The sequence below is a fragment of the Talpa europaea genome (assembly GCF_964194135.1).
Source record: "Talpa europaea genome assembly, chromosome: 11".
Taxonomy (NCBI): domain Eukaryota; kingdom Metazoa; phylum Chordata; class Mammalia; order Eulipotyphla; family Talpidae; genus Talpa; species Talpa europaea.
Window position 1 is genome coordinate 50,776,113 of NC_140078.1, and position 27,651 is coordinate 50,803,763.

Sequence of the window (27,651 nt, forward strand, 5' to 3'; positions counted from 1 at the left end):
AGTCTTTTGAGTTGATGGTTCTACATTCTTGGATAGATGCCCAAGAGTGGGACTGCTGGGCCATACAGTATTTCCAGCTTTAGTTTTTTTAAGGTAAATTCAGATCACTTTCCAAAATGACTGACCCCATTTACAATTAATGGGGCTCCTCCTTCTCAGCATCCTCTCCAGCACTTATTGTCAGAGGTCTTTTTAATATGTGCCATTCTCACATATTATATGTGAGAGATGGTGGTTTCATTGTGGTTTTAACCTGCATCTTTCTTATTGGAAGTGATGATGAACCTTTTTTTTTTTTTTAAAGATTTATTTATTTATACAAGAACTGGGGTACACCCCAGAGGTGTGGGAGGATGAGAGAATTTACCAGAGACAGAGCAGGGAACAGAATAGGCAGACTGAGTGAAATACATTGCTGAGGGGAGCAGCGGGTGAGACAGGAGAGGTCTACCTCTCCATGTGGGTATCTCCCTGGCAGGCCAGGAATCGAACCCATGCTGCAGAGGCTGCGGACAGCTTCACAGCGCTGTGCTCAACCCACTGTGCCACTGGGGAGGCCTAATGAAACTTTCTTTCATATATATATATATATATATATATATTTTCATATTTTATGCCCATTAATTAATTGGGTTGTTTTCTATGGTTGAATTGTTTTATAAATATCTTGAATATTAACCCCTTTTTGGTTATGTATTATGTAAGTGTATTTTCCCATTCAGTATATATTTTCTTAATCTCTTTATATTTTCTTTTGCTATGTACAAACTTTTAATTTTATTAAAAAAATTCATAAACTTTTGTTTTTTCTCTACTACCATCCCTAGTATCCCCACATTCCTTTCCCTCCCCTTCCCTTCCAACACATTATTTATGGTGTAAAAATTTTTAAATTTGAGGTCATCTCAATTGTTTATTTCTGTTTTTATTTCCCTTGCTGAATAGGTTGAGTCCCCAAAAACATCTTTATCATTGATGTCATGGAACATATCCCCAATGTTTTCTTCTATGTATTTCATTGTTGTAGGTCTTATATCTTAATCTTTAATTCATTTGAAATATATTTCTGTGCAGAGAGTTAGAAAGTGATCCAACTTCATTCCTGGACATGTGGCCTTCTAGCATTCCCAGCACCATTTATTAAAGGGACTCTCCTTTTTCCCATTGTATGGTTGTGACTGCTTTAGCATATGTTAAGTATGCATATATACATGCCTTTATTTCTGGGCTTTCATTTCTATTCCATTGTCCACGTGTTTATTTTCATGCCAATACCATATTGTTTTTAGCACTGTTGCTTTATAGTGTAGTTTAAAGTTAGGTAACATGATGCTTCCATTTGTCTCCTATTTTCTCAGAATAGCTTTTGCTTTTTATATGGTCTCTATGGTTCCATTTAAATTTCTGTATTTTTTGTTTAATTTCTTTGAGGAATATTGGTATTTTGGTGAAGATGGCATTAAATTTGTGTATTTTTTTAAGTTGGATGGTCATTTTGAGTATATTGATTCTCCCATTTATGAGCATGGAATGTCTTTCCATCTCCTTATGTCACTGTCTAGTCCTTCAATAACATCTTGTAGTTCTTACTGTATAAGGTCCTTCACCTCCTTGATTAGGTTGATTCTGAGGTGGTTGATTCTTTTTAAAGTGATTTGTTTTTGAAAATTCACTTGTTGAAGTGATTCTTTTGAAGTGATTCATTGTGCATGGAATTGATTTTTAAATTTGTCTCTTCTTGTTTGTTGTTTGTATATAAAAATGCTATAGATTTTTGTATGTTGAGTTGTAACCTTGCACTTTGCAGTAGTCATTTATTGTTTCTACTAGCTTTTTTTTGTTGGCGCCTTTAGGGTTTTTATATATAATATCATATCATCTTCTCTTTCCTGACTTGGATGCCCTTTATTTCCTGTTGTCTCATTGTTCTAATCAAAACCTCTGACACTAAATTGAACAAAGGTGGTGATAATGGGCATTTTTGTCTTGTTCTTGATCTTAACGGGAAAGCTTTCAGTTTTTCACCACTCAGTGGCAATTACATTGCCTTTTGGTTTGCAAAATATGGCCTTTATTTTATGAGGTATTCCCACGTTATTTGGAGTTTTTATCATACATGAGTGCTGAATCTTATCAAATCCTTTCTTTGTATCTGTTGATATCATGAGTTTTTCTTTACTTGATAATATGTATTACATTGATATATATATCAATGTTATATATAATGTAATATATAGCATTGATATATATATGTATATCTATGTAATAATATATATGTATATCAATGTTTTTCATATGTGTATATATATCTCCCTAGGATAAATCCTGTGGATTATGATGTATAATCCTTGTTATACATTGTTGAGCTCAATTTGCTAGTATTTTGTTGAAGATTTTTACATCAGTGTTCATCAGGGATATTGGTCTAAAATTTCTTTTTCTTGTGCTGTCTTTATCTTATTTTGGTATTAAGGTTATATTGGCACTGTAAGCTGTATTAAGGAGCATTCCCTCTTGAATTTTAAAGAAATAATTTGATCAAGATGTTCATGAATTCTTCAATGGCTCGATAGGATTTGCTTATAAAGTCATTTGAGGGCCTCCCGGGTGGCGCAAGGGGTTAAGCACTGCACTATGAAGCAATCTGCAGCCTCTGCAGCACGAGTTAGATCCCCTGCTGGCCAGGGAGAAACCCACATGGCGCGGCAGACCTCTCCTGTCTTGCTCCCCTCAGCAGTGTGTTTCAGTCAGTCTGCCTGTTCTGTTCTCCACTCTGTCTCTGGGGGATCCTCTCACCCCCCACACCCCTGGCCTGTACCCCAGCTCTTGTGTGCATAAATAAATAAATCTTTAAAAAAAAAAAGTCATTTGACCATGGGTTTTTGTTTTGGGGAAGATTTTCTATTGCTGTTTCAATGTCGATGCTTGTGATTGGTTTATTCAACTCCTCTGATTGGTCCTGCTTTTGTCCTGGTAAATGGCATTGATTTTGAAATTTGTCCATTTCTTCAAGATTATCATAACTGTTCATAGCAATCTCTTATGCTCCCGTGTTTTTCTATACCATCTGTCATAATTTATCTCTTTTATTTCTGATTCTATTTATTAATGTTTTCTCTCTTCTTTGTTAGTCAGCTATGAGTGTATCTATTTTGTTTATCTTCTTGAGGATTCAACTCTTGGTTTCATTGATCTTCTATATAGTCTTTTTGATCTCTATTTTATTTATTTGGTCTCTATTTTATTTATTTTTATTATTTCCTTTCTTCTAATTTTGGGTCTTGTTTCTTCCTTCCTCTTTTTCAAGTTGCTTCAGGTATAATGTTAGGTAGTATAATTGGAATTTTTCTTGCTTCTTCACATGGTCCTGTATTGCATTATCTTACACTCTAAAATTATTTTACTGCATCCCATCAATTCTGCTAGCTTGTATCCTCATTTTCAAGATATTTTTGATTTTTAAAAATTTCTTCTTTCATCCCATGGAGATTAAACAATGTATTATTTAGTTTCTATGTACTTACAGCTTCTCCTGCTTTTATTTTTTAGAGTTGATTTCTAACTTTTTGGCGTTATTGTCGGAATGAGTACTTGGTGTGATTTCAATCTTTGTAGTTTTATTGACATTTAAGTTTTTTCCCAACATATGTTCTATTCTTGAAAGTGTGCCAGGTGCATTTCTTTTAACTGGTTCATTCAGACCATTTACACTTAGGGTAATTTTTGTACTGTTAGTGCTCATTGCCATTTTACATATTTTTATTTTATTTTTGGCATCTTCCTTTCATGTTTTATGTTCCATTTCCATTCTTGTTATGTGTCTTATTTCCTTCCTCCTAATGTTGGGTCTTGATTTTTGTTGGAAGGTTCTGCTGAACTTAGTATATGATGGATTTTTTGTGTGGTATGCTGGAGATCTGGTCTAGAACTCATTCTGATGGGCCACGTTGTTACTCTCGTCCTCCCCCATGTTATGTTGTGTTGTAAGAATGGTGTCTGTTACCTCTGTATTTGTTGTTCTGTTGCTTTAAACTAAAGCCCTTTAGCACTTTGTTCACGTGTGGTTTGGGATGGTAAGTTCTTTCCTGTTTTTGCTTTACAGTGAAGCTCCTTATCCCCCTTTCTGTCTCAAATTGTAATCTTGCAGGGTAAAGGATTCTAGGTTGGAAATCTATGAGTACTTTAAATATCTCCTGCCATTCCCTTCTTACTTATAAGGTTTCTATTGAGAAGACCACAGACAGTTTAATTGGTGTTCCCTTCAAGGTTACCTTTTTTTTCCCCTCAGTGTTTTTATTATTTAGTCCTTGTCTTTGGCTTTCAACAGTTTTATTATAATGTGTCTTGGGAGTGTGTCTGTCTGGAACAGTTTAGACTTCTAGGATCAGGATGTCTGGTTTGTTTCAGGTTGGGATGGTTCTCAGCAATTATTCCTTTAAATAAATTTTCTGTGCTTGTTTCTTTCTCTTCTTCTGAGAACCCCTGTATGGATCTTGTCTTTCTTTAGGTTATCCCAAGGGGCTCTTCACCTATTTTCATTTTTTTATTCCTTGTTGGTGTACATGCGTGGTCTTTAACATTATTGTGCTTTTGAGCTCACTAATTCTCTCCTTTACTTGGATTTGCCTGCTTTTGAGGGCCTCTATTGTTTTTTTAAATTCAGTTATATTATTTTTTAGATTCATTAGTTTTAATTGCAACAGTCTCATATTTTCTTGGTCTTTATTCTGCTCCTGTTTTACATCATTCATTGTTTTCTATTTTATTCAGCAAGCATTGTTATGACTTTTTTTTTAAAGATTTATTTATTTATTTATACAAGCACTGGGTACAGTCAGAAGCATGGGAGGGCGAGAGAATTCACCAGAGCCAGAGCAGGGAACAGAACAGGCAGACTGTCGAAGTACACTGCTGAGGGGAGCAGCGGGCGGCAGGAGAGGTCTGCACGCCATGTGGGACCCTCGCCTGGCAGCGGGGGATGGAACCAGTGCTGCAGAGGCTGCGGGCAGTTTCGCAACCCAGCGCTCAATCGCTATGCCACCAGGGAGGCCCGCATTGTTATGACTCTTACCTTAAACTCCTCTTCAGACATATTCTGCAGTTCTGCTGGATTGAGACTTCTCTTGTTTATTTTTTTTCCTCCAGCATTTGTGATATGCCCTTCTGTCTCTTCATTTTTAGTTGTTATAGGTTGTTATAAGGATAAACTTACAGACTGCTGTTTTTGCACCTGCTGGGGTGGCTGGAGAACTGGTAATGGCAAGGGGTATAAGTGGAAAGGAATTGGGGCAGTAGGGCACTCAAGGGTTGCCTCCAATGAAGGTCAGGTTTCTAGTTTCCTACTGTGCTGTGGGAACCAGAGTTGTGGTGTGGGGGCACCATAGTGACCCTCTCCTCAACACCAGCTCTTCAATCTAAATGTCTCATATAGTCTCATGCCAGCCTCAAAGTCTGGGCTATTGAGCACTAGATGAGGTGCTGGGCACGGACTGCAGTTGAGACAGGATCACAAGCCAGGAGTTATTTCTGCTTTTTCAGTGTAGAGCTTTGCCCTGGGTGCTTTCTCCTGTGTTAGGATCCAAGTGCTTAAATTCTGATTAGTGGAAGTGTTCAATTGTTGTCTTAGTTTTGCATGTGGGTGTGGGGTGGCAGGTGTTTCAAATATCACAGTATCAATCTGCAAATAACAGCCTCACACAGGTGACCTGACCTGGCTCTTCCGCCAGTTCAGGCTCCAGCTGTTCTATATCAGGGGCCTTAGGCTCATGCTAGTAATCACCACTCTTCATTCCTGCTCCCGCAGGTCTCCAGTGGGGCACCCTCTGTCCTGCTAACTCTGTGCAGCCCCCTCCCCTTGCAGTGCTGGCTCTCCGATGTTGATGGGCCCCCGATTCAACACCCTCAGGGGAGTTCTGTGCGTGGCAGCTGCTCCTGCCTTTCGTGGGTTGTACTTGCTCCCATGTCACTGCAGACACAGTTCAGGTTCTCCCTCCCCTGTCCTGTTGGGCCATTGACGCTGGTGTGTACTGTGGTTGTTGGTTTATCTTTCAGGGATTATTTACTTTGTTCTGCTGCCGTTTAGTTGTGAGTATATAGAGGAGGTGAGCACTTTGCTGGCATCTTTCTGGACTCCTCCTCAGAGTGTTTTGTTTTTTAAATTAACAGTACTTTACTTTAAAAAGCCCCGTATCATACTTGATGACTGGGGCCCTTTTATCTGCACAAATTATTCAAGCCACTTTATTTTATTTTTGGAGGCCCCGCTGTGATGAGAATCTCAAGTCACTTTAAGTGTGAGTTCACAAAGAGGGCAGGAAGCACCGTGGACTATGGTGAGTTGGTGATGTGTGCACGATGGTGGCAATACCTGAAGGGGTTATCCAAATATTGCCTCAATTAAGAATTAACTAATTAAAATTAATTCAATAAAAATAAACATGAGTTCAGTGCAGGTGCCACACACTGGGCATTTTGTGGCACCTTCAAGGTTCCTGGTGCCTTACCATGAAGGACCCTCCTTTCTGCCCATCACCACCCACATAGGCCCTCCCTTTCCATGCTTGGCCCCATGCAAACTGCCCTGGGTGGGGCTCAGTCCAGGTGCTCTTCCTGACTACAGCTGGCCACCCCCTGCCACCTTGTTGGGGTTGCTTGGAGCTTCAGGCTCTTCAGGAAGCCTTTGTCCCATTGCCAGCCTGCCTGTCTGCTTCTAGATTAGTAGACCTGGCCTCAAAGCCTGTGTGTGAGGGTGATGGTGAAGGGCAGAGGTCCACCAGGTGCCAGGCACACCAGTGCCTTCATGCTCTCTTCTGCTGGCACGTGACCTCAAGCCCATAGGAGATGGGGTCAACCCACAGGTGACCTCTCTATCCTGGGAAGCCTTGGCTGGCTACCCTGATCCTGCTGGCTTGCTCTCTGGAGTCCCAATCTCTCCCTGTCCTTTGAGGGGCTACCTCTTCCTGTTCCACTGTCCAGCAGGCACCAAGAAAACACCTCCACCCCACAGGCACCCTGTGCTCTGGTCATCCCACTCTGGCAAGGCCAAGTGTTGGGCCTGACATCTGCATCCCCATCATCTATGGAGACACATGGTAAAGAGGATAATTATAATAAATAATATTATAGAAATAATTACAATAAAATGGAAGAAGTGAACTGAGACAGTGCTTGGTACAAGGTTTAGAGGAGGCTGAACTGACATCCTTCAGGAGATGGGACAGGTTTTCAAGAGATTTTTGAATTTAGGTCTTGAAAGATGAATAGGAGTTTGTGTGGTGGCAGCTGAGAGATGCTTAGAACACAGACCAGGGCCCTTTGTCTATGCTATTATCTCTATGATGATAAATTTCTGGGGGCAGATGCTCTGAGGCTGCTCTGAGGGAGGACGGTGCTGGTATTTGAGATGACTGATGTTGGGGGCCCTCAGTTGGTGCCTCCAATGCACATGCTTCTCAGTACACTGGGACTTCTAGGGTTTTCTTCTTACTATAAGTGGACAGAGCCACTGAAGAGGGGGTGGAGGCCCAGTTCTGAGGCTGCCAACCTGAGCACCCCAGGACTGAGGGCAGGGAAAGGAGGAGGGGATGTGTATGTGTGGGGAAAATTCCTGGGTCACCAAAGCAGAGTGAGGGAGGCAGAGACCTGCAGTGGTGGCCTCAAAGAATGCACATACGTGAGGGTATGGGCAGAGAGAGATTGGGGGCATGATGACCATAAGGCTCAGAGAAGAAGGGGCATCTGTTCAGTGTGGCCCAGCGCCGCCACAGGGCTGGCTTCCGAGGCATAGAGGAAAGGAAGAAAAGGGGTTGGCCGAGGAGTGGTGGTCAGTGTTCACTTGGGACCGACCAACTTGCCTGTGCTCACCTGCCCACAAGCCACCTTCTCCCTCTGGGTAGTGAAGTCACCAGAAGTCCTCCCCTTTGTGAGCTGCCCCAAGTGCCTGGCCAACCTCTTTGGCCACTTCTACACAATGTTCAGCTGGAAAGTTGGATGGCTCAGGCTGGCCTCAGGGAGAGTGAGGCTGCCCCTCCCTCTGGTCATTGTGGAGTTAACCCTGCTCTAGAAGCAGCCCCTGGGACCCCACCTGCAGTTCCTCTTAGCCTTGGTGGGCATTGGGGTGTGGGTGCTCAATGGCAAAGGGGGTTGAAGATAACTTTTTCTAGAACTAGGAACCAGGGACAGAGGATCCTTGTTCCAGAAAGTATTCTGAGTGTGCAGGCTGGACTCTGTGAGAGGGCGGCCTGCCTCCACCATGGGCTCTCCCTATGATCTCCGTCTTGAGCACCCACTGGATTCTGTGTCTGCTCCCTTCTTTGTTCCCTCCAGCAGCGGCTTCTGATGCCTGCCCACCTGGCCCTGCTGTCATCATGTCATGTCATCATTTTACATGTAACCCTCCCCAGCCCAGGCCCAGTGTCTTCTGCAGGAGGAAAAACCATGGTCTGACTGGAGAGGAGCAGCTTGGGGCAGGGGACTGAGACTTCTGTCTGGGATCCCTCATCTGGGCCCTCCCTGCCATATGCTTGCAAGAGTTTACTGGCTCACTGTCATTCGCTCGTTCGCTTACCCCATCTGGACAGCAGCTGGTCAGCTGGGGGACTGTGTGGGTCCCTCCTGCTCCAAGGATGAGTGTGCCCCTGGGCAGGCACTGTGTGTGCCTTACCAACCATGCCACGCGCTCCCATAAACATGCAATCTGGCTCTTTGGAACTTCCAGTTGAGGGTCAGGCTTGTGCTGTGAGGCCAGGTTGAGGCAGAGGCTGGTGCTGTGGGAAGGGAGGCAGGGACTGAGTGGGGATGAGATGACAGTGGCCGTGGACCCAGGGTCATTTTTCAGTCCTCACAGCTGCCCTTTGAACCTTTCCTGCTCCATGAGGTGGCTGGGGAAGGAGGGCTGGAGAGTACCCCTCTTTGCATCCAGGAGGCTACAGAGCCAGACTTGAACCCTGACCCACATGAAGCCTCTGGCTTTTGCTCACCGCACTGTCTCCCAGGCGAGTGTCAGGGTCAAAAAATCATCCGTTCTTCACATCTTTTTCAATAAAAAAGCACATTTTGAGAACATAGCTCATGCACATAGTAAGAAATTCAAACAGAATGGGGGTGTGGAGCAGGCAGCACCCCCCTCCACCTCTCACCCCCCACAGGCAGCCCTGCCCCCTCCTTGGGCTGGCTGGAAAAGAGGCAGCTCTAAGTATATTCATTAATCATAATGACCTGGGTTTTTAAGAAAATCTTCAATCAGATTCACTGTAACATTTATATTCTTCTAAGAATATTTATATTCCTCAAATGGTACATTTTTACTAAGTTTTATCTCAAAAAATGATTATAGCAAAAAAGTGCTTATAGCACCTTCCTACTGAAGGTGCTATTTTTCTGTCTCCTAGAGCCCCTGGTTTGGGCAGCACCGGGTTTCTCAGACCGTGGGGCAGCCAGAAAAGGTTGTGCTCCTAGGGGGTCCTGGGCTTGTCATCCTCTGCGGGAGTGGAAGGCAGAGGAGGGGTTTGAGGGTCCCCAGCCCATTCACTCTACATGTGTTCAGCTGACTTGGACCCTGGACCTGCCTGTCCCCTTCCATGACATTTCCTATTCCAGCCTATTCCATGTCATCAGAGCTGGGTCTGATGTTCTTAGAAATTAATTGGAAATCAAATCAAATCAACAGTGGTGACAAGTTGAACACTATGGAGGACTTCTGATGGGCTCCAGGCCTGCCCAGTCTCTAGGTCCCTCACCAACAACTTGGCTTCAGGGTCAGTGTTCGTGGATTACTTGCAAGGCCTCTCTGGATGGCCTTACGAAAGTCACCCACTTTCCCAGGTTTCTTTTTCTTGAGACAGAGGTGAGGCTGTCCCCACTGTTCTCTCTGAAGCACTATGCTGTGGGCATGTAAATGTCCTTTCTGTGTGGGACTTTCCCCCCTTAGCCTCTGCTCTCACTCCTGACCCTGGAGACAGAGGATTGGGGGAGGGAGCCTCGCCTCCAGCTATGCTGCTTAACAATGTGATGCTTCTCCCTCCACAACCTTCTGTGAGTCCCGTGTAACAATCTACAATCGTCCTCTAGAGCCCAGCCACCTTGCATGCTCTGGAGATGACTCTCTGGGGTCCTGGGCTTGTCCGTGGACTTGGCATGGAACCCACAGAGCCTTTGGCATAGAAAATGCATGTGAGAGGCCCTGGGGATGACCCTCAGTCCCTCTGATGACAAGGATGCTGAGGTTTGGGGCCCTCAGGAGCAGGGCCAGGGCCAGGCAAGCAGCGGTACTTCCTGCAATCCTATGGGGTGTACCAGCAGGTAGGAGCCTGCCAAGCAGTCAGGAAGGAGCTTTTGTCTGGTTGGGGCCTGGTGGGGCCGGCCAAGGCCATTGGGGAGGGGCACCCCCTTCTCGCACAGATCTTTGCCACGTGACTGGGCTGGGTGTTCACAGGGAAATTCATTGGCTTTCTTTCTCTCTCTCTCTTTCTGTCTGTCTCTGTCCGCCATTTTCCTCCCCAGGGGGGCTTTCTCTGTGGTTCGACGCTGTGTCAAGCTCTGCACAGGCCATGAATATGCAGCCAAGATCATCAACACCAAGAAGCTGTCTGCCAGAGGTAGGGCTGTGTGGGCAGGGCCGGGTCAGGGGCAGCACCCTGCTGGGCAGTGGAGCTCAGCTGTCCCAGTCTGAGGCCCATTTGGGCACAGATAGAGTGGCAGTGGTGCTTTGGTGGGACATGAATAGCGCCTCCAGCAAAATGGAGCCTGGGTGGGAGAGAGACCTACACCCCCAGAATCAGGGAGTGCACTTTCACGTGGGTTCGGGGCCTCTCAGAGTACCTCTTGCTTCTTCAGGGCTGGAGGGGGATTTACCTGAAATGATCAGCTCCCTGTGGTGGTCAGATAATAAATCTGCCTGTGAACTGTGGGCTGGAGGGGAACTGGGTGACCCAAAGACTTTAGGTAGCTGGGTACGACTGTGTGGGCTATGTGAAGGGTCCATTTACTACTCAGCTCCTCCCAGACTTCTGTGTTCTGGGGGTGACACTGCCTGTGCCAGGGAGGGTTTGGTGGGCTAGTGGGAGGTGAAGGTGGTGCTGGCCTGGAGCTTGCGCTGGGCATATAGTTTTACCTGCCCTGGACTTCCCATGCCCTTGCTGGGTAATGACTTGTTCTGGACAGGCAGAAAGCCCTGCCCTGCTGGGGTCCAATAGTACTCCTTGTGGTGGGAGAGGGGCAGGACATGAGGGTGCAGGGGACATGGGGTGATTGACTGACAGGACTATGATAGATGTGCTGCCTTAAGCAGGTGACACCAGAGAACAGATGTGAAGGGGCGAAGGCCAGGATGTGAAGAGGGGTCTGGCAGGGTCCATGTGGAGGGTGTGAAGGGGTGGTCCAGCCAGTGCAGTGACAGTCTCTTGGGCCCTCTGGTCCCAGGGTCAGATGGGAGCTGAGTGGCACCTAGTCTAGTGCTCTGCGGTCTCCCTAATTAGCATTGGGACACAAATCTGAGCTGTGAGGCCTTTTGTAGGTGCCCTCAGCTGGGCCTTTGAGTGGAGCAGACTTCTAGCTAGTGTGCTTGGTCAAGCTTGGCCTGATGCTAGACTAATAACAATGCTAAAGCTAACACTTAACCGAGCATTTGCTGAATGTACTGAGCCTCCAGAACGCAGGGAAGCTTCTGTGTTCCTTGCCATTGGGTGGGCCGCACTGGTAGGATGCCAGTGTTAAATTTACTTGTTTTCGGGGGGATGTGTCTATACATGTGGAGTCCCGTAGGCAGAAGAAACACTAGGTCTTATACCATGGGCTTGTGCCAGACCATGGAAGAAAGAGGAGGAGGAGGAGAGAGACCATACTCAGATGTCCCTCAGACTAAGGCGGGAGACCATCACTCAGCAGGTTACTTAGCACCTCCTACACTCCAGGGACTGAGGACTTGGTGATGAGCAAACACACCCAAGCAAGCTCTCCAACCTGCATGTGTGGGGTGAGAGCAAGGTGGGAGTTGCATGGGGAAGTTGCGTGGATCTTGAAGGATGAATAGGAGTTTGTGAGTATCGAGCTAAAAAACCACCTGGGTACATTTCTGCAGAATCATGCAGTTCCTCTAAAATAATCTCACACCCCCCCTGTTTATCCCACCATGCAGAGCATCCTCAAAGTGTCAAGCTTGTCAGGGGGACTGAAAATAGTGGATGTCTGAAATTCCAGTCATGGACTAAGATTCCCACCTGCTTTCCGTTTGCCGCTGCTAATCCCTGACTAGCCATCCACTTTCTGCCTTTGAGTCCACTGAGCCCTTGTTCCCTGCGGCTTCTCTCAGTGCCTACCCTGTGCTGGGCCCAGCCCAGGTTGGCTTGGGGCAGGGCAGCCAGCCAGGTCCTCTGCCTGCCGCCATCTCCCTGCAGGACAGCTCTGGGCCAGGGAAGCTGGGCCCCCGTTTTGCCCGCATACTCGGGCCACTGTACTGCCCAGTCCCGGGGTGATCATGAGCATTTTTTCCTGTTAAAGTCTTTATTAGGATGAATTTCAGACTTCCCCAGATATAAAGAAAATGGTGGAATGAACCTCTAATTTCAATATCTATCAACTTGTGGCCAATTTTTTCCCATCTGTACCCTCCCACACCCTTCTCCCCAACCCTGAAGCAGATCCCAGGCCTCCTGTCACTTAGTCCCTAGTGCTCAGCATGTTTCTCTAATGGAAAAGGATTTTAAAAACAACCAAGTAGTATTATCATGGCTGAAAGAAAACACACTCAGCCCAGGTTCAAGGCTAGCAGTTGCTGATTTTGACAACACGGTTGGATATCTGACTTAGGGGGTTGAACCCTGCTCCTGGGGAGCGCCCCTGAGGCTGTGTGGAAGCAGTCACTGCCATCTTCCTCCCTGCCCAGGTCACAGCCCGGTGGTCCCGATGCAGCCACATAACTCTGGGGACCATCAGAGCCACCAGGGAACCCAGAGAGGGAGGCAGCCCCTAAAGGTTGCAACTGGGGCTTTAGGAAATGACCCAGAGTTGGCCTTGCTTGGACATCTGGATATCTGTGGCCTTGGGCATTGTCATCATCTCTTTGTTGGGAGGTCCAGGTACAGCCCGGGGGAGGGTACCTCTATACTCCTCTTTCATGACAGAGTCCTGCTCACCACCCGCCTGGCCTGTGCCCTGTGCTCCAGCTGCCTTCGCCTGCATAGAGGCCTGGGAATCTCCCAGCCTTCCTCAGCCCCTTCAGAATACTCCCAGCTGAAGATGCAGTGGGGAGGGGTGAGAGAAGAGGGTCCCGGGACCCCTACCTCTGTGCTGAGGGTGGACCAGGCTCAGAGGTAGCAGTGGGGGCGGTCAGTCTGGTGGGTTTGGTCTGTTCCCCAGGAAGTCCTGCCAATGCCCCCCTGCTGGGTGGCATTGGTCAGGTTACTTAGCCACCCTGTATCTCAGTTTCCCCAGTCATAAAATGGTGATGAAATGTAATATCTACTTCAGAGAGTGTTTGAGGACTAAAGGAGGTGGGCTAGCCTAGCCTACCCTACTCTGGCCTTGCTTCCCCTTCCTGGCCAGACAGCTGAAAATCCAGGAGCCTTCTCCAAGAAGCTGCCCTGGGTCCTCCCACCCACCTTGGGTGTCCTTCCAGACCTGCATGGTGGCAGTGGCCGTAGACATTTCTGCTTGGATCACTGGTTCCTTGGGGACAAGGCAGCTGGTTCGTTTCTGTGCTTTCCAAACTTCCAGCCCAGAATCTGTGAAAGCACATGGAAGATCATGCTACTCCCTCTTTCGAGCTTTGCAGGGCCTGGCTTCCACAAGCCCTGGAGTTCCCACCGGAACCAGAACTCTGTCTGACGCTGCCTCTTCCCTTCTTCCCAGCAGCTTTGCTCAGACACTGACCTCTTCTCAACTCAGGGCCTTTGCACAGGCTTTCTCCTTGCAATTTTTTTTTTTAAAGATTTATTTATTTATGCATACAAGAACTGGGGTACAGGTCAGAGGTGTGGGGGGGGGTGAGAGGATTCACCAGAGACAAAGTGGGTAGCAGAACAGGCAGATCTATTGAAATACATTGTTGAGGGGAGCAGCAGGGAGACAGGAGAAGTCTGCTGCGCCATGTGGGTAGCTCCCTGGCTGACTGGGGATTGAACTTGCGCTGTAGAGGCGGCAGATAGCTTCACAGTGCTGTGCTTAACTCCTTGCACCACCAGGGAGGCCAAACTTTGTAAATGTTTTGCCTGAACTTCATACCTGCTTAACTCCTATTGATGGCACCTCCTCCGGGGGGGTCTCCCTGAGCCCCTGGTGTGAACATGGGACCAAAAGCACCCTGCTTTGATGTTATGGCTGATGTCTCCCGTCAGACTACCAGGCCCACATGGGCAGGTTCTGCTTCTCACCACTCTGTCTCCACAACTGGCACAGGCCTAGCAGGCAGGCAATGCTTCATAATGTTCTGAGTGAATAAGCAAATGCTTCGGGAGTGGACAGATTTTGAACTAGGAGATGTGCAGCTGCGCCATCTGTGTGACTGGGCCAAGGACTGGGTGGGTGTCTAAGAAGAGGGTCACTCAGGGTCAGGTTGTGGGGTGACCCCTAGTCACTGGAGCATTTGGGAGGTCCAAGTTTCTGAGCATTTCTGAGTGGGAAGCAGGGAGGGATGGCCCCAACCTTGCTGCTTGGGATTCTGGCACCCCACCCCCACATCCCCCCTGCTCACTTTGCAGCCTGAACGTGTGTCCTGAATGGTCAAACATGCTTTGAAGAGCAGATGTCCTAAGCCAAGGCTTATAGCCTGGCTGTCATGGGGCATGCGCAAGACCAGCTCTCTCCCCAGAGAGGCCATCATTTTAGAGCCGCCCCCGCCCCGCTGTTGTTCTGGGAGGTGAGGATGGACAGAGGCCTAGATAGAGAACAAGGGCTGTGGAGGAGGCTGTCACAGGAAGGGCCCCTGCTCTCACTTCCAGAGATTGAAGTCCAGTGCAACGTGGAGGGGCCTCACTCACTCTTGCAGGGTGTCCTGCAGGCTTTGCTTGAGGGGACGGCCTTGGTCCTTGGGGACTTCGATGATAAAATAGTGGCAGGAGGAGGACACTGGTGGTGGACACAGAAAAAGCACCCCATCTGTAACTGACAGCCTCCGGCCACCAGGACACTCCAGAACCACACCCAGCCTGTGCCAAAGGCTGTTAGAGTTAGATTTTAAATTTTAATAATTAAATAGAGGATTGTGAGACATTCAGAGTCTGTACTGAATAATTAGAGATTATTAAGCTACTGTTAACAAAGGCAGTTAGAGGAGAATTAATTGACCGGGGGTTTTGGGGGTAAGGAGATGATTAGGCACACAAGTCTGAAAACATTCCTTGTTTTATTGTTCCCCTCTCCCCGCCACTCCCCGCACAGTCGACACTAAATGGCTGTTCTCTGGTCACCTTTGGAGGGCACCCTGTGAAGGACAGCTGGGCGGCTCCACGGTGCTTCTCAGTGCCCCCGGGGGGTGCCTGCTCACAGATGAGGATCCAGGTTCCCATCCAGCAGACTTGTGCGGGCCCCACGCCTAGACTAGCACAGGCAACTGCAGCTTCCTTCCAGCTGGAAGGCCTGAGGGTTGAGCAGGCCTGAGGCTAAACTGCGGGCTTATTGCACAGGTGGGACTGAACTCACAGAGGGGCTCATCCCCCTCACAGTTGAAGGTGAGGAGATAGGGGGCTCCCAGATGTGCCTTCTCCCACCCCCAGACTGATACCCACTGTCCTTGCTGGGGGCCACCCTCTCTGCAGTAATCTGTGTGGTCCCCACCACCACCACCCCTGCTGCCTTGGGGCCATCACATGTCTGTGAGGGAAAGGAGCTGCTGCTCTTCTGGGGTCTTAAGGCTGAGGTTAAGCCTGTACCCCCTCTGGCTGAAAGCTGCCTGGCCCCTTGGGGCTTTTTGTGCAGCAGAACCAGGGGCTTTCCTGCTGCCACTGCCACTGCTAGGAAGAGGACCCCTACTCAGGGGTCAGGGGCACCCAGTGGAATTGCAGAACTGGGTTAATAGAGGACACAGCCGCATTGCAGGGACAGCTGAGCATGCGCAGGCGGCACCCTCCGTCCTGTCCCCCCCTTCCCTCTCATTCCCTCCTTTCTCCTTTGCCCTTTCCCTCCATCCCCTCCGGTCTCTTCTTCCCCTCTTCCCTCCCCTCCTCTTCCCTCCACCCCCATCCCTTCCTGGACTCAGGGATACCTCCCCTTCCCTGCTCCGGGGTGGGCCCCACCCCCACACACCCTCCCCTCAATTCCTGGACCTCTCTTGACCCTATTCCTTCTCTGGAGGTTCTAGCACCCCAGTGGCCAAACCAGGGCCTCACAGAATAAGCTCGTCCCAATTTCAGAAGACAACAAATACTTTTTAATTATAAGTATGTCCCAGTATCCCAAACCAACCTCTGGTCAAACTTGCCCTGTAGTTGGGACTCAGGGGATCCTGGGTGGTGGAGCATCTCCCCGCCTCCCAGCATGGGGGTGGGAAGGTGTGGGGGCACCCTCTCCTGCCCATTTAATTGGAGGTGCTGCTCTCTCCCAGGTTCTGTTGCCAGGACTTGGTTTGTGGGGAGTGGGGTGCCCTGTGTGCAGGCTAGGAGAGAGGAAGTTAGAGGGGAACCCCAGGGACCCTCATTCTTATGCCAGGGGTTGGGGTAGCAATTAGGGAGCCAGGCTGGGAGTGTTAGATTTAGTTTTGAATTTCAGATAGTAGAAAAATTATGAACACACATTACATAGGCTGTGCTTACACTGAAAATGATTTGTTGTTTATCCACAACTGGGACATACTTATAGTAAAAGGTTCTTGCTGTTTATCTGGAATTCAAGTTTGACTGGACAGTTTATGTTTTTCTGACGATGCTAAAAAGAACTGTTAGGAGAATAGGTTTTTGTAATTTATTCGTAAGCCAAATAGACTAAGGCAAAGGTTCTGGAAACGGGGAGCTCCAATAGAAGGCACAGAGAAGGAATGCAGTCCAGGCCGTGCCCCTGTTCTTGGGGACCACGTGTTTGAGGTAGAGGACACAAGGGGGTAGCTCTGACATCCTCCTGGTTGCTGGGTCAAGTTGAGGCCACCACTCTGAGTGCTTTGGGGTCCAAGGCCAGCCCCTCCTGGGCCTGGGTGATAAAAACTCTCTGTGAACTTAGGTAGCAGCAGCGCCCACCCTGTTGGGTTGTGGAGTGTGAGGAGGTGGCCAGGCCCCAGTAGTAGACTGACTTGGGTTTCCCAAGGTGATCAAGAAGAAACACCAGTGAACTACTTAGCTCTGGCTGTTAGATCAGCAATGCCTGTCATTGCCCAAATCTGGAGGTGTCCTTACCATCACTCCTGCCTGCCCCCACATGCACCAAGAGTCCCAGTGGGGTGTGCTGAGGGCTCAAGGACCTGGGTTCTGGCCAGTGTGGCCGCAGCCTCCCGGCACCCCCTTCTTGCTCACCTGTCCCAGTGCTGGGCTCCAGTCTGACTTTAGGCCTAGGCGGCAGGGCCTCTTTTTTCTACCTCCTGAGCCCTAGGCCCGGCTTTGCACACAGTAGGTCCTTAATGAGCACATTGCAGAGGTGGGGGGAGCAGAGTGTCTTGAAGATACAACTTAAGAACTGAACTGGGTACAGTTGGCTGGTTAGGAGGTGGTGGTCTGGGCAGGAGTGACCACAGATGGACGGCTAGAAGGTGGGAGCACACAGGAGAACATGGTGTAGCCTAGGCAGACGTGTAGGGGACCCAGCCTGGGACCCAGTCTGAGGCCTGGGAGAGCTGGGGAGCTGGGCACCGCCTTTGGTCTCTGCCATGCTGGTCTGTCTTGGCCTGGAAAATTCAGAGAATGAGGGATCCAGGACTCCCCAGCCTGAGTGAGGAGCAGGCCAGAGGGGTCTGTGGGGTGCTGTGTGGACATCTCCTGCAGGCAGCCGTCCTCCAGCCCAGAGCTTGGAGCTGTGCTGCTTTAGCACTCCTTCAGCACGAGTGCTGTCTGGGGATCCTCATAGGTTGCCTGTCAACTTGATGACTAGTGCTGCCAACTGGCGTCCTCTGATTAAACCCAACCAGCCTGAGCTGGGGAGCTGGGCCCGAATTCTATCAGTTGAGTTATCACCCATGAAGGAGAGTGTCCCTGTGAGGATGAAGCTGAGACTCACAGGGGGCCAGAGCCACAATGCAGGCCCGAGGTGGGGCTCTGGCTCAGGCTGCCCCGTCTGCCAACCCCTGGCTGCTCACTGTGGGCATCTCAGGCCTGGGCCAATCCAGGTTCTGTTTGCAGCATCCTGAAGGTCATGAAGAGCTAACTGGGTAGGTGGTGGAACAGGATCAGTTCAGGGCTGGCAACAAGGCCAGGTGAAAGCCAAGGGACTGCTGTCCCCTTGCGGGCAAAGGCTAATGAGCCCCTAGGAGGGCAGAAGCGAGCGTGCTGCACTGTCAGCCTCTAGGCCTCAGTGACATCGTCTGCTCTCCATTTATTTTCCAACTCTTACCACAGGTAGAAGCCATACTTCCTTTCATGGTCTCTGGCTTTACGAAAGCAGGCAGCAGGCAGGATTGGGTCCCCAGGTGTCTAGTCTAGAAGAACACAAGGCAATGTTGGGGGTGGCTGGCTGTCTCTTGGAAGGGACAGGGATCCAGGGGAAGGGGCCGGGGGCAAGGTAGGTTGGACCAGAGGCCACGGTGGTCAGGAGCTGTGGTCAAGGGCATGGCCTATGGGAGCCATAGGAGGGGCTCCCTGTGACGAACTGGTGGAGCAAGCCTGGGCCTCATCTATGAGTAGGGCTGTGATGGGTGACTGGCTGAGACTGGAAAGCATGCCATCTCTGCTCCCCACCAAGAGCTCATCTGGGTCTGTAGCATCGAGGCCACATTGCAGGGATTATTGCAGGAGGTGACTGAGATGCAGTCCTGTAGTGAGTTGTGAGGACACCCTACCCCTACCCCATAGGACTGATGGCATGGGGCCAGGGCAGGCACAGGAAAGGAGACAGCCACTGGTGGCCTCCTACTGTCACCGTGTCCTACTGCCCACAGGGTGATGCTATCCCTCCGTTGCAGTTGACAGCACTGAGAAGGAAGGCCCGGTTGTTTAAATTGCCTCCTTTCCACCCGCTGGGGAGGGTGGGAGTCCTGCCCTGAGGTCATGGGCATGAGCAAGCTTGGAGAGCTCAGCTGAACAACAATCCATATACAGAGTTAGAGCTGAGGGGACAGAGCACACAGGCCCCTGGGGGTGCACTCGGAGGCAGAGTGAGCAGCCAGGGCCCGTGGGAGGAGGCTCTGGAGTGACAGGAGGGTGGGCCGCCCTGGTCCCAGGAGGATGGAGTCTGCTTATTTGAATGATTCTGCAGCTGGCAGAGAACGGAGGCCCTGCTTCAGGAGCAGCGGACACGTCGCCGCCTCTGTGTGATGAGGAACGCCTTTGGCTGGAAGAACATACCCCTGAGCAGAGTGGGGTGGGGAGCTGACATTTGGGCCATGCTGGGGCTCCTGTTTTCACTGGAGGTCAGGGCAGCATGCCACACTGGGCCTTCATTTCAGTGCTTACACCATGAGCTGCCCCACCCCCTCTGCCAAAGCCGAGCTGTGCCCTCATATCAGGTGAGGCTGCAGAGAACACGGGGTATGGATCCCACAGAGTCAGACTCTGGGGATCCAACAGCTCTTTGGACCCTTGTGACCTGACTGCTTCCCACATGGTCGGCTGACAGCACAGAGGTCTCAGAGCTGGCTTTTGGATGCCCCGCAAGGCGCATGGTGGCTTGTTAGTGTCCCTGCAGAGCCCTTCTTTGTGCCGGTGAGGTGGCAGCAGCTGTGGGACGCACACACAGTCGTCCTTGGTGGGGTGGTGGAGCTGATCCGGAATGTTAATTGCTGGTTGCCATGTTGCTTTCTTAAAACAAAGCACACAAAACCACAGTGGGAGCCACCCCCTTGCATCAACTCTCTGTGCGCCCACCCGGAACTGTGGTGTGACTGGACACCGGTGCTGGGTACAGTGCAGGATGGGGTACCCCAGGGCCTGAGATTCTCCCCAGAAAAGCAACCTGAGATTGAGCATGTCATGCCCCCAAAGGCTCCAGAAGCCCCATGGGGATGACCACAGGGAGGGCTAGAAGCTCTGTTGTCCCCACCAGCCCCTCTGGGTGGCTGCCTGGCTCCACTTCCCAGGTCTTCCTTCACCTGTGCCTCGTGCATAACTTGGGGGTGATGGTGGAAACCGCCCTACCTCCTGGAGAGCCCCTTCACATTCCTGGGACCAGTGCAGCCAGGTCTGGAAAAAGAGGAGCTGCTTGCGGTGGGTGCGCAGGCACCCTGTGCTCTGTTCCTCTGGAGCAGAGAACCCCCAGGGCCTCAGGGCAGTGCTCCCTCTTTTGACCGCAAAACTGGCCCGCATCCCCTCACCCTAAGGCCAGACCCTGCTGCTGGACCCTGTCCTGTTTTACACCCCCACTTCCCCACCCCTGTGAGGTGCGGGTCGGGGGCAGAAGGTTCAGAAAGGAAGGGCCAAGGAAGCCCTGGCTTGATGAAGTCCTTCCTGAAGGCTGGGTCCTCCCCTGCTGCCTCATCCCGTGGGTCCCCCAACCCAGATAGGAAGCCACCAAGATCAGCAGATGCTGGCACTTAGATTTGCCCTGGCTCAGTCCCACCCTGCAGGCCAGCCCACTCCCTCCCCGGGAACCTGAGGATGGGACTTCCTGCAGCAGCACAGGGCCTGGTGCCTGCTCAGAGGGTGCCATGGCCCTGGACTCTGTTATGGTGTGAATGTCCAGGACATTCTATCAGATTCTGACCCAGAGGCTCCGAGCAAGAGCCTGCTGGCCTGGGTTCCTGCACTGTCTCTCGGGACGTTGAGGAATTTGGGATACCTGAGTTAAGGTGTTGCTGGACAGTGCTAAGCAAGTGCCTGTGGTGCTGTGTGATGTGGACATCCATCAGGATTGGCCCCTCCTAAGATTCTAGAAACGTCTCTAGAGCTCCCTCATAGGGAAGGAAGGGACTGATCCCCCAATGACATGTTGCTGAGTCTGCAGTGGATCACCTGGGGACAAGAGGCCCTTGGCCACACATTGAGGCCATAGGTAGGGCAGCATGGCCACCAACCCCCAGCTCCCTGGGGAAGAGTAGTATAAGCCCTGGTGAGGGGAGCAGACAATGTTGGAGTCTGGTTGGACGGAGGCTGGAGGAGGGAATCAAGAGAAATATGGAGGCTGACAGGCCAGGTGCCAGGCTCTGTAGGGTGGACCCGGGGAAATGGCTGGCAGCTGGTGGAGGGTTTACAGCCCCCCTCAAATCCCCCAGGTGGTCAGCATCTCAGAAAGCTCTGTCCTGGCCAGTGTGTGGCCCCCAGGCTTGGGTCATGATGACTTCTCGGGGAGGATAAGTGAGGAGCCTGCCTGCTCTCAGCAAGGTCTGCTGCCTGAAGCTTTGCCCACCCTTTGCTTCTGTGTTCTGTGGGGCATTCTATAGATCTGTCAGCTTCTGGGCCAGCCTTGTGCATACTCCCAAACCCAAAGCCTGAGGTTTGGCTGGTCCTGCCCACCCCTTCCCCGAGAGCATCCTTGTGCCCTGGGCGGGTGTCCCTACATCCGCGCAGACGTGGATGGTGCCCAGGGGCATGGCCTAGCCCTGAAACAACTCCTAGATGCCCACTGGCTCTGTGTCTAGAGGCTGCTAGGCTTTTCAGGGCATCCTGGGAAGTAGCTACATGGCTTGTGACCTCGCTGGCATCCTGAGGTGTTCCAGGCCAGGGCCTTGTGCTGGTGGGGGCTCCCAGTGAACACAGCTCATTCTCCCGGCCCCTAAGGGTCTGTGGGCGTCCAGCGGCTGCCTGGGAAGGAGAGAATGTTCCCAAGCCCCAACTGTGCCAGATGCTTTGTGTATGGTTTCACGTTCAGTTATTTCTCAGCTTCCCCAGAGGTGACCTCACTTGTCCCAGGCCATGTCTGTGCTGTCCCCAGCCTGAGCTGGGGAAGAGGTAGGCAGCTCCTCCTGACGGGTGGGCCTCCTCTCTCCCCTCCTGTCTCTGTTCCGCCCCCGCCAGCGCCTCTCGGGTGTCCTTCTGCCGGTGAAAGCACTGCTGCTGCTCCTGGCAGCTGGCGAGGGGCCAGGCACCCACCCACGTCCCTCCTGTCCCCCTTCTCTGCCGGCTCTTCTCGACCCTCCCCCTCCTGCTCTGCTATGAGTCACCCGCAGCCAGGGAGCAGGTGGGGGCCAGGAGGGTGGGAGATGTGGGGGCAGGAGAGTGGAGGATGGTACTGGGGGGCCGGGAGAGCAGAGGATGTGGGCAGAGGGTAGGGGACACAGGGCTGGGAGGGTTGCCACACTGGGGTGGGGTGAGAAGGAGGCCACCGGTGTTGGGGACTCTGAGCAATTCCGTGTGCTTGTTTCCTCCTGTGACTGCAGGGTGTAGCATCCTCTCCCACCTCCAGGGCTGGTCCTCTCTTGCTGCTCCTAATGGCCTCTTCATTTTCCTCTTAGTTCAGGGTGTCCTCTACCTGAGGGAGACCCCACCTAGGGGAACCAGGTTGGGTCCTCACATGTTCACCTTATCGACAGGGCAAGGTGGGTGTCTGTGGAGCTGATTTCAGGAATCCCCGTTTCCAGCCCCAACTGCTGTTAGAGGTTACCATAAATGTCTGCAGTGTACCCAGGCCGGAAGGTGTCCATGTGTGCCTGTGTGCCCTCATGTGGTGGGTACCTGTGCTCAGGGGCCCTGCTTGTCACCTTCATGTGGGTGGGCGCTGGCCACAGCAAAGCAACAGCCCATGAAACCTCCACCCCTCTTAGTTCCTGGGGCCTCTGAGGGTTCCCGCAGGTCTGGGAAGTCTGTCCCCACGTGGAACGTGCGCCATGTGTGGGAGTCACAGGGCTTTGTTGGGGTCACCTCTCTCCCCGAGTTCCCTGGCAACCCCAGCTGAGTTTGTAGCGGCCTTACAGCTTGGGGATGCCCAGAGTGTGGGGCTGAACTGGCACAGAGATCATGGTGGAATCACCCAGAAAAGCTTCCAGGCCTCTGTGGAATCTCTTGTGCTGTCATCATTCAAGCAGGCAGGTGGCAGGTGGATAATTGTAGGTCCAGCTTAGCCTGATGTCTTTGATAAGCTTGTTTTATTTTGTTTTGTTTTGTTTGATAAGTGCTTTTATGGGGTATAAATGAAGGCTATATTTTATCTGTGGGGAGTTTCTGTGTTTGGAGAAATAAATAGCTATGTTTTATGCCTTTGCCAGCATGTCTCTGAGTGGGCCCCCTCAAAAAGCAGAGAGAGAGAGAGTGTGTGTGTGTGTGTGTGTGTGTGTGTCTGTGTCTGTCTGTGTGTGTCTGTGTGTGTGTGGTTGCCTCTAGACTGAACAAGTCAGTGACCTTGATTTCCATATGTGCCCACCCACACTCAGCCTCGTCTCCATGCAGAGTGTGGATTTGTAAGACGCAGAGCACTGAAGAGATGACTGGTCTCATAAGTTCCCTTCTGTGCTTCCCATAGAGGGGGTGTGAGACTCAAGTCTTCCTCCCTGAAAGGCAGAGTCCTCCAAAATCCCATTCACATGCCCCTTTGAGTCTCCCGCAGGGGGACCCTGCTGTCCTCGGGGCTCATGGCCCTGGTGCCCCCTCTTCTTGTCACTCAGCACCTTGTTAGTGCTGCCTCCAGTCTGTGAGTGGAGAAGGGCAGAGGGGCCTCCCATCCATGGGGTGGGGTTCTGGGAGGTAGGGGGAAGCTTCACCTGTGCCCTCACTCCCTGGGCCCCTGCTGCTGTCCATGTCCTGTTTCTTAGGTCACCCCAAGCCCCTCCGTGGAAAACTGGATGCCACAGGTGCAGTCCCTGAGCCAGTGCACATGTCGGGCAGCGAGGCAGGTCTGGCACAGATGGGCTGGGGAGAGGGGTCCAGTACCATTGGGGACATCTGGTGAGGCAGATCGCAGGGCCCGTTTGTCCTTACATTCATAGACCGCAGAGGTGTTTGTTCTGTGACACCAACACTCCATAACAAAAGGCTTACCAAGATGGCCATGGCAGCAGGACTCTGAATGGCAGGTATCTGGGCCTCATGGCAACTCAGGGCATCCTGGCATACTCAGTGCCCTTTCAAGTCTCTCGACTGGGTTCAAGACTGCTTGGTCACTTGGCCTTCACAGGCCTCATGCCTGGTGGACCCCTCCTGGGGTAGCCTCCTCCCCGCCCAGCCAGGACATCAGTATAGTGGGCATGGCTGGGATCTAGTTGCTCAGGAGGCTCCTTGGAACCTCCCTCAGGAGGTGGGTTCTGAGGTGGAGTCTCTGGAATGCTAACAGGCCATGGGTGGGGTGGGAAGTGTGTGGAATTCTCTCCACAGGCTGCTCAGGAGTGACTGCCATGGTCTCCTTAGTCACAGGAGGTCCCCGGACCAGAGCCCTGGAAGAGAGTCTAACCATCAGCGGTGGGTAGATGGGGCCTCATGGCAACTCAGGGTATCCTGGGATACATCAGCCCCAAGGGGCCCCAGGCTTACTCAGGGTTGCAGGCCCGTCCCGCATCCTGCTGCCCACCAGGGAACAGCGTGGGGCAGAGGAGCCTTCCGGAGCTCTAGTTTACAATGTGAGACAGTGCTTGTGAACTGGACGAGGCTAAATTGAACTTACTTACCCTTGTCTATGGTGGGATTTACGATGTTAATTTGAAAGTTCAGAAATAATATCCCAGACTTTGTAGAAAGAAAATCAGGATGTCAGCAGAGTGAGGAAGTTGCTGTGGCCACAGCCTGCCTGGAGATGGGCCCCTGGGCCCGATGACAGCCTTGTCCTCCGCCCCGTCCTCGGGCTTCTCATTCCCATGTGAGGTCATGTAATAGCAGCTTAGATTTTAAATTTCAGGGCAAATGTTACCATAGCAGGTTTTATGAAATGCCGTCGTCGTCATATCTCACCAAGTGCTTATCGGGGACAGGGTCACTTTTTAAAAAAAGCATTTTGCCTAATTGTAAAAGTAATGCAAGCTCATTGTCAAGGTTGGGGGAAACTAGACTGAAATAAAATGACCCGTCATTCTGCCACCCAGAGTGGAGGCTGTCTCCATCTGATGCGAGTGCACATGTGGGCCCTTGCCAGCTTGAGTGGTGTCTGCGTTGTCACAGATGACCGAGGCGCTCGCAGACAGGCTGCCGGGCCTGATCCGGGAAAGGGACTGCGGGAGGGGCGGTTACTCCCCCAGGGAGCGAACACCAGTGCCTGGGCTGAGCAGCCGGGTGCCCTTTCTTGGCCCCACACAAATAATTTGTCTCCCCAAACATGCTCAGGAGTAGGTTGAGATGTATCACATGGACTCTGCCCTCGGTGATAGGTCATAAAATAGGGTCATTCAAGTTATCTGCTTCCCAAAGGTGGCTTCCCATGTGTATTTTTCTCCTGATTTTTTAAATGACTGCATCAGGCACTTTTTCCCAAAAAAGGCAATTTACTCTGGCTCTGGGTCCCACTACCTTATGCATTGTCCATGGGTGGTGGCGGGGGGAAGGGGGTACCGCGGGGGGAGGGGTAGACTCAACTATGAGATGATTGTTGGGACAGCCAGCAAAATTGCAATATGGACTGTAGGTTAGATTTGTACATTGTATCTGTGTTCAGTTTACTGCATGGGATAACTGCACTGAGATTATGTAAGACACTGTCCTTGTTCTTAAGAAATACACCCAGGCGTCACCTGGTAGAGGGACACGGAGCATGGGGCTTCAGAGAGTGCTTTAGAAAATGTAAGTGTGTGCATGGGAAGGACAGAGGGATTATGTAAATGTGTTGTTCAGGCGTACTTTGTCCTGTTCTTGCAATTTTTCTCTGAGACTTGAAAATATTCAGAATCATAAGTCAAAAACAAAATACTGTGAAATGTTCAAACAACCCGCGAACCCTGCATTTAACCCTCCCCCTTCTACCCCGCGAGAGCGCAGACGCTGAGACCCTCACTCTTCTGCCTTCCTCTGGAGTGGGACCTGTGCATTGCAGACCCCTGAAATGCCCAGGGATGCCTGTTTCGGAGCTTCATGCAGATGGAAAAGGGGAACCCACGCTGTGCATGTTCTGTCGTGATGGTGTTTGGTTTCTCTCTCCTGCCAGCGACGCTTGGGCCACTTCCGGTGTCAGCGCCGCGAGCACCGCTGCTTAGGTTCTGTAAAGGATTGGCAAGTAAATGAAATTTGATGACAACAAAAAGGAAAAGGCCTCAAATGCTTGGCCTATTGTCTTTGGACACCTTCCCTCCCACCAGTGCTGCTGTATTGAGTGTGGAGGTGAAGGATAGCGGGACAGGGTGAGGGTCTGTCCCGAAGGCCCAGCCCCACCTGCGGTTCTGCTGAAGCCCTCCTGGCTCAGGGGAGGGGCGCTGGCATGACCAGCCGTGGGGCCAGGTGAGCAGCTCAGGGAGGTGTGAGCACTTCCCCGCACTTGAGAGCCCATCCTGGGAGGAGAGCCAGCTGGACCCCGGAGGTGTTCGCACAGAGATTCTTGTCTGGGCATGACTTTCCCGCTCAGGAAAGGCACATGAGTGTTTTAGGCTGTCCTGATCCCCCCAGACTGCCACCATCACATGTCCCCAGCAGAAGTGATTCTGGATGCATCAGCGGCCTCGCTCCCTGCAGAAGGACCTTTGGGTGTGCTGGGTCTCCTTCCCCCAAGCACAGGCAGGGATGGGCCGCAGGTCTCAGGAGGTCTTTCTGCTTCTTGAGGACAATTTTGACAAGCACAAGCATGTTAACTGTGTCCCACTGGCGGGTGCTCCTAGGAGGTCTGGTGAGTCGGGCAGTCTGGAGCTCTTGTCTGGTGTAGTCGTGTCCTCTCTGGTCCTTGCTGTGGGTTCTCAGTGCACAAGGGGCAAGTACAGAACACAGGAGCCCCTGCCACAAGCAGGCCCTGCCCTGGGACAGCTGCCATCCTGAACCCAGACCTCCTGCCTTTTTTTATGGCTCACCGTGCACATGTGTTTTGACCTATATATGAAAGAGGCACAGCTTGGGTCTTCCTCTGTGGGGGAACTGTTTTGCTCGCCTTATGTTGGGAGATTGGGGTGATGTGTACTGTTGATGGGTGTATTTTGGTGTGTGACTATAACCACGTTTATTTCTGCATTCTCTGGTCATTGGAAATGCTTTCCCAGATTTTTTTATTACTATCTCCATCATCTTTTAATGTTCTCCTGGCACCTCTGTTGGAAAAATAAAATTTCTGGATGATAAACTGCCCAGTCTTTGAGGAGGCGTGTGCCTTGAGAGGTGTGAGGGGGTGTATCCCCGACTCTCCAGCTCCAGCATCAATTTGCTCCTCTTGCTGAGGCCCATGCTGATCTGCATGTCAATTGGACACCCTCACCTGGCAGACGGTGTGGTTCTGCCAGCCTCACAGCCGCCTCCGAAGAGCAAATCTGGCTTCAGCAGAAAGCTCCAAAGAGTATGGAATTAGGACAAATAAGTGAAGGATGAAATCAGTGCTGTCAGTGCTGCTAATATGTGGCATATTTTCTCTTCCTGAATCTCCTGTGAAAACTTCTGGCTCTGATCTGACACCACTCCCACATCCCGTGGGCCTCTCAGGCAGCTTCTTCCTGCCCACCCCCCAGCAATGCTGGGGGCCCTGGGGGATTGGGGAAGGGTACCAGTGAACTCATCTGTCCCCTTTGAGGGGTTCACTGTGGTGGGGTCTGCTGCAAGATGCGGC

The 27,651-nt window shown here is 51.1% G+C and overlaps 1 protein-coding gene across 1 annotated transcript in view; it reads left to right on the forward strand.

Moving 5' to 3' along the window:
* CAMK2B (calcium/calmodulin dependent protein kinase II beta) overlaps positions 1-27,651 on the forward strand; it is a gene marked incomplete at its 5' end in the record, with an annotated part of 94,582 nt that overhangs the window by 26,836 nt on the left and 40,095 nt on the right. The window contains 1 exon segment of the mRNA XM_084246718.1: positions 10,501-10,595. Coding sequence (XP_084102844.1) covers positions 10,501-10,595 — 95 coding nt within the window.